Consider the following 9984-nt stretch of genomic DNA (forward strand, 5'->3'; position numbering starts at 1 on the left):
AAGGGATGATTTCAGGGAAACCAAGGAGAGTATACAAAAACTGATAAAAAGTAAACAGATGTTTCACTTACATTTCTATTATAACATTTTAAAGACAAGTTAAACAATGCAATGGACCACCTAAAAATTCAGAGGACAGATCATGAATAAGACCCACCTCATCCAGAATGAGGTATAGCCTGGCAAAGAAATGTTTTTAAAAATGCAAAAAAAAAAAAAACCTCAAATGTACTTGCTGCTAGACTGCATAATGGTTACAAAAACTTTTTCAATTGTTGAGGTAAGTGAAAGAAGGAGAACATGAAAGGGGAACTATGATAGAGCTGCACAAGGAAGAAAGATAGCTGAAACATGCTTTTAAAATGCACAGAAAGGAAAAAGCCAGAAGGAATCAGACAAATAGGACAGCTTGGAGAAAATATGTTGGATTATCTAAATAAACCTAGAAAAAGAAATTGGAACAAGTCATAAATGAGCTTCCTTGCATCAGGACCAGAGGGATTTACAAATTAATTCTACCAAACATTTAAAAATCAACTAATTCCTATATTAAATAAATGATCTGAAAAAATAAGAAATTTACTAAATTCTAAATATGGTACTGATAACCTAAGCCAGGAAAAACAGAAAGACAACCCTAGACACCAAATTAATGAATATTAATTAACCAATTAGGATTTACACCAGGAAAACAAGGTTGTTTAATATTAGGGAAAGCATTATTATAACTGATTTATAACACTAACAAAAAACCAAAAATGATTATACTCAAAAAAGCAGAAAATCTTGAATGAATATTGTATTATTAACACTAGGAAAGCATGGGTAATAAATGAATTTTCCTTAAAATGATAAGCATTTACCTAATGTTTTGTCCCGGGAAGATTTTGCCATGACAAGCACATGGATTGAGTTTGTGCTAAATTCACCAACCTCACCTTCTCCTCTGGATCCATCTGGGTCCAGGGGTCAGATAGGGATCAGGATGACAACAGATGACCCAGGATATGAAGCAATCAGGGTTAAGTGGCTTGCCCAAAGTGACACAGCTAAGTGTCAAGACTGGATTGGAATTCCAGTCCCAAGGTCAGTACCCTATTCACTTAGCCACCTAACAAGCCCCCAAGCATTTACCTACAACTACCAGCAAGAATTATTTTTAATGAGATGTGGAGTAAAGTAAGGCTGTTATTACCAATATTATTCACTATTTTACTAGAAATGCTAGCAACAGTAGAAAAAGAAAATGAAATTGAAGGAATCTGAATAGGCAAGGAGGAAATAAAATTGCAGGTAAGATGGTATGCTTGGAAAATGCTAGAAATTCAACTAAAATTAATTGAAACTATTCTAACAAAACTGTAGGATGTAAAATGAAACCACATTAATCAACATTTCTACACTATCACCAACAAAGTCTTACAAAAAAATGCTAGTAAGCTTGTAAGATATATTTCATTTAAAATAACGATAGATAATATAAAATGCTGGGGTATACCTGCCAATAGAAACCCAGCAATTATATATAGTATATAAAAAATAAAAATGACAATTCTACCTAAACAAAAATAAGAGGAACATGTTGAATTTCGCCTACTTGAAAAAATTTCACCAAATAGATTCAGTTTCATCTATGAACCTGTCCAGATCTATGTAAACAAGTGCTCATTTTGGTTGTTCATTAATTTCCTTTTACAGAGAAAATAAATCACTTCCCTTGAGAGTCTGATTCTAGGTTTACTAAAGTTCTCCATGAAACTATCTCTTTGACTCTAACTCCCGATTAGTTTTTTTTTTTTTACTAGCCTCTAGAATAAAAAGACAGAGGAGTTGGAGCCCTGCCTCTCCCACTTGATAGTGGGAGAATGAAGGTGGTTTGTTCTTCATTTTTAACTAGATATGATGCCTGATTCTAAGGCCAGTTTAAATCCAGCCTCAGACACTAACTAGCTGTGTGACCCTGGGCAAGTCACTACACCCTGATTGTCCTGCATCCAGGGCCTTCTCTTAAGTTGTCCTGATTCCACAGGACCCAGATAGCTCTGGAGGAGAAAGTGAGGCTGGTGACTTAGCACAGCACCCCCTCATTCAAATCCAATTCTTGTGCTTGTTATGGCATCATCACCTCTCTGATGTCATGGTCTTCTTCTAGAATGAAACATATAAACAGGAACTCTATAAAAAAAAAACCCATATATGATGACCATGTCATTCCATGAGTCTGTATCTTTATAACAGTCAGTCAGGGCCCATAGTTTAAGCTCACTCTCTCCCCAATCAAAGGCCCAGGCTCCAGTCATCATCCCTACCTCATGGTCACTTGGTAAGGGGTGAATTGTCATGGCTCCTCATGTGCCTAGAAATTATCAGCCAAAAAGCTTTTTCCTGCAGACTTTTCCAAGTCTGGCTACTCTCTTCTCTCCTTTACTGACACATTCCTCAAAATAAACTTGTCTAGGGGGCAAGCTAGGTGGCTCAGTAGATGAGAGCATAGCCCTCGAGTCAGGAGTACCTGAGTTCAAATCTGCCTTCAGACACTTAATACTTACATAGCTGAGTGACCTTGGGCAAGTCACTTAATCCTGTGCTTTACCCCCTTCCAAAAAAAAATTATCTATACCAAATACCTATACTTGTTCACCACCTCTTTCTTGAATCCCTTGCAAGTTGACATCCACCCCTAAAGCACTGAAAAAGCTCTTTAAGAGGTCATGGTTCATTTAATGCTTGAACTGCCCCCCCTCCAGCTTCATTAATTTCTGGATTTTAGGCACAACGGACTACTTTTCCTTCTGGGTAGTTTTGTTTTCTCTTGGCTTCAGAAACAACTAGTACAGACTGCATAAGACAGAGGTTCCCACATTGTTGTCTCCCAGTATATAACCTGATTAGTCAACTTCATTACTGTGCTCTCAATCACTTCTATGCATGGTCAAGTCTCAAAACATTTCCAAAGGCCTACAGAAGAGTTTTACTGTGTCACCCAGGAAAACCAATCCACAATTGAATTTATCTCCCTCCCTCCCCGCCTCCTGGCCCCCAGGCCTGGTCCCTCCCTCTCTACTTAGATTGGAGTACAATCTCAAAAGTATTTTTTTTCAAGGCAATGGAGTTAAGTGACTTGCCCAAGGTCACATAGCTGGGTAATTAAGTGTCTGAGGCTGGATTTGAACAAGTCCTCCTGAGGCCAGGGCTCTATTCACTGGGTGACCTAACTGCCCCAGGAGCACAATCTCAACTCAAGCCCCTGGCACCAGCTCTCCCCAATCTCCAACATCAAGCTCTGGGTGATAGTAACTCTTCCTTCTATACTTCTTAATCAAGAAATCAATTCTTAACCCTACCCCTATCCCAGCTCTTTGTCTCCTTTACCAGATTGCCACTGCTACCACTGATGGTGGGTTCAATTCTGATCTTTTCATATGTGCTCTCTGCTGCCTATCCATATGCCATCTTCCTAGAGCCACCAGGATAGACTTCCTTTTGCAGAGATCTAGTCTTGCTTAGGAAAAAATCCTGGTCCTGCCAAAACCTATGAAAATGCAAATTTGCTGCTTACACTCAAGGGACTCTATCCCATCTTTGAAGGCCCCAGACTTCAAGACCAATTTCTTGTCCGAATATTCTACCTGAGTTCCTCTGCTCCTTTGCTATGACTGGAGCGTTTTCTCACCTGGAGATTTCTACCCTACATCCTTTAAAACGCAGCTCAGAATGCCAGTTTGTTCCTGCTGGACAAATAATAAGAGCAAAATCACTTCCAAGCACTCTGCTCTCTGAGATGTAATGGCAAGTCAGAAATCCTCTATTAAGGACAATACCACATCCTCATGAATAACCCTGAAGGTAGCCAAGGAGATGCCCTTTTTTCCATATGAAGCAAGGAAGGCAACAATCTGATTAATGGAAAGTTAATGGATTAACATTCCTTAAATGTCTACTGTATGCTTGTGGTCAAAAAGGGGCAAAAGACTCAGGGAGATCACAATCTAATGCAATTTAAACACCAAGACCACTGCTAAATAGCATCTTTAAAAGGATGGCAGAAAGATCTCATGCAAATCAGTCTTCACTGGAAAGAATCTCATTTAGAGATTCAGATATATTTATTATGTAGAAAGGTTTAGGGAGGAGAGGAGTCATGTTTTTCCAGGGAATGGTGAATGAAGGGCACCTTTCTTCTACAGTCAATCAACAACCTTTGAGTCATATGGATAAATGTGTAACTTGTGCAAGTCAAATCTTACCCATCTTTATCAGAGTAAATCTTATCTATTGTCCTGTGGCAAATATTTGGAGCATGACATGCTAAAGGGGCGGGGGGGGGGGGGGGGGGGGGGGTGCTGAAGAGGATGGAGCACAAAAACCTGAAGTTCAAATCCAGCCTTAGGCACTTATTAGTTCCATGAACTTGGGCAAATCCCTTAATCCAGTTTGCCTCAACTTTCCTCATTTGTAAAACGTGTTGTAGAAGGAACTAGGTAAACCACTCAGTATCTTTGCCAAGAAAAGCCCAAAAAGGGTCAGAAATAATGTGGACTGGTCCCAAAAGACCCAAGCTGATTATCAAATAACTCAATATCAAAGTAACTAAAGCTTAGGGATCTAAAGTAGCCCAGATTTACTTAGCTCCTTTAATGAACTAAAAAAGTACTGGAAATGCTCAATTATATAATCTGAGGCTTAGTGTCACATTTGGGGGGGGGGGAGTCTCCTACCTGATGATGGGCAATCTTGCTCTCCAAAAACTATATTTTACTAGATTATAAACTTCACTAAGGGTCCCTTGTCTTACTGCTGTTCTTTTTTTTTTTGAAGCAATTGGGGTAAAGGGACTTGCCCACAGTCATCATATCCGAGACTGCATTTGAACTCAGATCCCTCTGAGTGTGCTCTATTCCCAGAGCTACCTACTTTAGTCATCCTTCTAACCCAACTTTCTATTCTGATCTCAGGCTGGAGGCCAATAACAGGGTCAAGGTTAAACTATACCAGGTCATTATTTGGGCCCCCATTGGCTTGGAGTGAATGTAAATAGCAACTGTTTTGGTCAGAAACCCAGAGGGACTTCCTCACCCGGATTCATTTTTATTTCATTTTGACTAGGTAAGAGGTCATTTTATGCCTCATTTTTCACCTAAAAGCTTAATCACAGAATGAGTGTTGCCTCAGTCAAGTTAAAGGCCTTAGCTTAAAAAGATATCAAGATTTATCTAGTCCCCCATCCCCCCAATCCAGGGTCATCTCCTGAATCCATATCTGGCCACTGGACCCAGATGGTTCTAATAAAGTGAGGCTAGTAACTCTGCACAGCACCCTTTCACTCAAATCCAATTCACTTTCAAGTCATGGTTTCAGCCTCCAGAAAGGACAAAATGAAGGATAAGCATCGACATCAACAATCTATTCTGGGCATGATACAACAGGCACATTCAGTCTGAGCAGAATCTAGGGAATGGACTTCCACATTGCTAGTTTTACCTTCTACCACAATGACTTGGGCTGCTGGAAGCAAGTGTTAGGAGAAAGGTCCACTTTCCCTCACATTATCATACTAAGGGCCACATCCAAAGTCAACAGCTAGGGATCCCATGAGCTCCCTGCCAGGGCTCTCCATCTCAAGACACCCTTAGGCATGCAGGGTTCAAGAGAAAGAAAACTTCATCAAACAATCCCTCTATTGTTCAGGGACATTCATGGAGTAGGAACAGTTGAGTGTCCTGCAAATACTGACTTCCATTAATTTACCTTTGCTGTGAAACAAAGTTGCACCCACAATCCCAGCTTCTGCAATCCTGAAGCCCATGAAATGATTCTGCAAGTTACAGCGTTTGGGCATAAAATGTAACCCTCCATGTAAACATCTGCTCCCGGCCAGGAGCTTCCTTCCAGCCTCTGGGTCTAAGGACCCCGGGAGCCTGGGCCACCTCCAAGCTCCAGGTGCCCTGAGCCTGGCTCCAAGAGCTCCCTCCAGTCCCCGGATCTAAAGCCCCCGGGGGCCGCTCCTGAGCCTGGCCCCGGGACCAGAGGCCTGGGGCCAGGCTGCGGGCTCCCTCCCGTCCCCGGGGGCCGGGACCACCCACCGGGAGCGGAGACCCGGGGACATCAGGCCTGGGGACAGGCTACGGGGTCCCTCCGGTCCCCGGATCTAAGGCCCCGGGACATGAGGCCTGGGGCCAGGCTGCGGGCTCCCTCCCGTCCCCGGGGGCCGGGACCACCCACCGGGAGCGGAGACCCCGGGACCAGAGGCCTGGGGACAGGCTACGGGGTCCCTCCGGTCCCCGGGGGCCGGGACCACCCACCGGGAGCGGAGACCCGGGGACATGAGGCCTGGGGCCAGGCTGCGGGCTCCCTCCGGTCCCCGGATCTAAGGCCCCCGGGGGCCGGGACCACCCACCGGGAGCGGAGACCCCGGGACATCAGGCCTGGGGCCAGGCTGCGGGCTCCCTCCCGTCCCCGGGGGCCGGGACCACCCACCGGGAGCGGAGACCCCGGGACCAGAGGCCTGGGGCCAGGCCGCGGGCAGGGCCAGCGCGCAGATGGAGGCGAGGCCCCACGCCGTGGGCGCCCGGACTGGCACGCAGGTGGGGCGCCGCCGGCAGCGCACATTTGGGAGGCGCCTGCTGTGTGCGGGGCCCCCGCCCCGGGCCCGCATGGGGGGCTCCCAGATGCTCATTAAACCCATCCGAAGGCCGCGGACGGGGGCGAGGCTGGGGGGGCGGGGAAGAAAGGGGTCTCGGGGGGAGCAGAGATCGCGGGGCGTCTGAAGGGCGGGGAGGTCGCCGGCCCCCGAGGGGCTGGGGGGCCCCGGGGCGCAGTCGAGGGCCCGGATGCGCCCTTCTCCCCCCTCCCCCGTCCCTCCCTGCCGCCCCCCACGGCATCGGTCGCGCTCCTCCCCTCCCCCTCCCCGGGGCGCGCGAGGGGCGCGAGGGGCGCGAGGGGCCCCCCGAGGGCAGCAGCCCCGAGCGCCGGCCCCCCGGGGCGCATGCGCAGAGCGAGCGCGCCTGCAGCCGGCGAGTCGGCCGAGGAGCGCCCGCGGCCGGGGTCTCGGCTTACCCGCGCCCAGGAGGCCGGGCAGGAGGAGCAGAGGGCACAACATGTCTCCCGCGGACAGGCCGGGCTGCAATGCGGGCAGTCAGCTGATCCGCCGCGGCTAAAAGCCCGGCGCACCCACAGCGCCGCACTGCGCAGGCGCCGGCCCGGGGCCCGGCCTCGCCTCCGCCCCCTCGCCCTCCTGATCTTGACTCAGCAGCCTCACGGCGCCTGCGCAGAGCCGGCCGGGGCGGGGGCGGGGTGAGCGCGGGGCGGGAGGGGCGGGGAAGAGGGGAGGAGCAGGCTGGGGGAGGGGCGCGTGGGAGAGAGGGTGGAGAGGGTGGAAGGGGGGGCCCCGAGGGAGGGGGCGGAGCCTGCCCGCACCGGGCCTGCCTCCAGAACTTACCTGGGCTTGCCCCGGGCCTCTTCACCTTCCTAGAAATCACTCACCTGCGGGGCAGGGCGCATCCTGGGAGTCCGAGGGGACCCCCGCAGAGGGAGCCTGCGCAAGCCCTTCCCCGCGCGCTGCCTCAGTTTCCTCAGCTGCACAATGGGGAGGAAAACAGCCCACTCCCTCCGGGCTTGTGGGGACACATAAAGTAATCATTGCAAAGTCTCTGCTGCACTGATGCTAACTGTTATTAGTGCTGTGGCAGGCATTTGACACCAGCTGTGTGACCTTGGGCAAGTCACTTGACCCTGGGTGCGTCCATCCCATCCAGAGCCGTCTCCAGTGGTCCTGATTCCTATCTGGCCCCTGGACTCAGATGGCTCTGGAGGGGAAGGCGAGGCTGGGGACTTAGCACAGCCCCCTCACTCAAATCCAATTCATGTGCTTGCCTTGGCTTAGCTTCTTCAAGAAGGAAGGACAAGGGCAGCTAGGTGTCACAGGCCCTGGAGTCAGGAGTACCTGGGTTCAAATCCGGCCTCAGACACTTCATAATTACCTAGCTGTGTGGCCTTGGGCAAGCCACTTAACCCCATTTGACTTGCAAAAAAAAAAAAGAATGAAGGACAAGAGGGGCGGCTGGGTGGTACAATGGATAGAGCATGGGCCCTGGAGTCAGGAGTACCTGAGTTCAAATCCAACCTCAGAAACTTAATAATTACCTGTGTGGCCTTGGGCAAGCCACTTAGGCCCACTGCCTTGCAAAAAACAAAAAGTAGGTGGGGAGTAGCTTGGTGGCTCAGTGGTCCTGGAGTACCTGAGTTCAAATCCAGCCTCAGACACTTCATAATGACCCAGCTGTGTGACCTTGGGCAAGCCATTTAACCCCATTGCCTTGCAAAAAAAAAAAACTAAAAATAAATTTAGAAAGTAGTCGGGACAGAATGAAAGTCAAGCCTCTTTTGTCCAGTCTAAGGGTCTAGCTGACCTGAGATGCTTCAGGAGCATTTGCAGAAGGCTTCCCTAAACTCTCAGTAAAACTTGAGATTATAGGAGTTGTACGTTAAGAAATGAAAGTAGAGTGTGCCAATCAAAGCACCCTCCAAAAATAACTTGTTCCCTTTGGGAGGGTCAATCAATAGACCAGGCTCCTGCTAGACTAAAAAATTCTGGGGACACAAAGACCAAAATAAAACAACCCCTGCATTATGGAGAGCCCCCTTCATTTATTTTCCTAAAGAGTGGCCTGGGGACTCAGAAGTTAAACAATTTTGATCCTGATTATATAACCTGCCCAAGTGTTAAAATAAGGTTACCTCCTCTGCCAATGTGCCTCTCCTTAGCTGAATATAAACATAAAAGAGAATTATAAAGTAAAGAAGTTTCCCAAAGATAATGTTCCCATGTTCCTATATTTTTCTTTCTTTTGGGGGGGCAGGGGTTTGTAATGCAATGGGGTTAAGTGACTTGCCCAAGGTCTCCTATATTTCTCAAAGCCTTTCCCTCCTCCAGGTTGCAGACAAGCAGTTTTTAAAAAAACAAAACAAAAAAATTGTTCTCCTCTGAGGAAGTATCAATATAACTATAATCACAGCTACCAATTGCAATTCATCCACATTTCCTATCCTATATGAATTCTTAGCTAAAGTCTAAAAGTTCTGGTTCTCTTAACATCCTGTGACTACAGTACTTGGATTATTCCTACTAACCCATCACTTTCCTAAGTAATAGTCTTTTCTTTATTTCTTATTCTCTCCATAAAATACATACCATGCCCTTCAGAATTTAAAAAAAAAAAATCTGGCTTCTTCATGGGACCTCACAAACCCGGAATCACAAGGCCAGAAGGCATAAGGTTTTGCTTATAAGATTTTTTTTGTTCATGCCAAATGGAAGTTTTGAAGTCATTTAGTTCATTTTACATTTTACAATAAGGGAAACTGAGACCCTGGGAGAAGTGGTCTGCTAAAAGTCACACAGCCAGTTATTACCAGGACTGATATCAGTGTTGATAATAACAACAATAAATCATTTTCTGAGCCCTTTCCAAAATACCAAGTCATCTATTCTTAAATACAGCACAAAAAGCTAAGTCAGAAATGGGATCTTTCCCCCTCCCTGCTATGACATGGCTTTCTCTCAGTTTAATCACAGGGTTGGCTTTTCACTTCCTACTGGAAGTAACTAAATGAGGAAGGGCTTGTAGAAAATGAGGAAGAGATTCTGAGTCAGCAGTGAAATATGAATTTAGTAATGCTGTGGAAGAATTTGGAGAGGAGTTGGGGAGGGGAACTTCAGGTGACTATGTCTATCATACAAAGACTAAGTCTGAGCCAGGGTTGCTAGAGAATAGTCATCTTAGGAGCAGATGGGGAACTTCCCAAGCCAAGTACTGTAGCCTGTAGCAATGGTTAAAGCAGAATGCAGCTCAGATTTTCAGGGTCAATTATGCTTCCCGCCATCTTCCTTGAGATCTTGAATCTCTAGAACCAAGAGTCTACTATATATCAGAATGAAATGGGTCATGGAAGAAACTAATTTCTAAGGAGTAAATCAAGAGTTCA

At 46.9% G+C, this 9984-nt stretch overlaps 1 protein-coding gene across 1 annotated transcript in view; it reads right to left on the reverse strand.

Annotated features, from left to right (window-relative positions):
* The window catches only part of PSAP (prosaposin), a 32301-nt gene extending 25135 nt beyond the window's left edge, over window positions 1-7166 (reverse strand). Inside the window, exon 1 of the mRNA XM_074232780.1 lies at window positions 7057-7166. Coding sequence (XP_074088881.1) covers window positions 7057-7099 — 43 coding nt within the window. The 5' untranslated portion in view covers window positions 7100-7166. The remainder of the gene's footprint in view (window positions 1-7056) is intronic.
* Between the last annotated feature and the right edge of the window lie 2818 nt (window positions 7167-9984).

This window comes from Macrotis lagotis, chromosome 4 (assembly GCF_037893015.1).
Source record: "Macrotis lagotis isolate mMagLag1 chromosome 4, bilby.v1.9.chrom.fasta, whole genome shotgun sequence".
Lineage (NCBI taxonomy): Eukaryota > Metazoa > Chordata > Mammalia > Peramelemorphia > Peramelidae > Macrotis > Macrotis lagotis.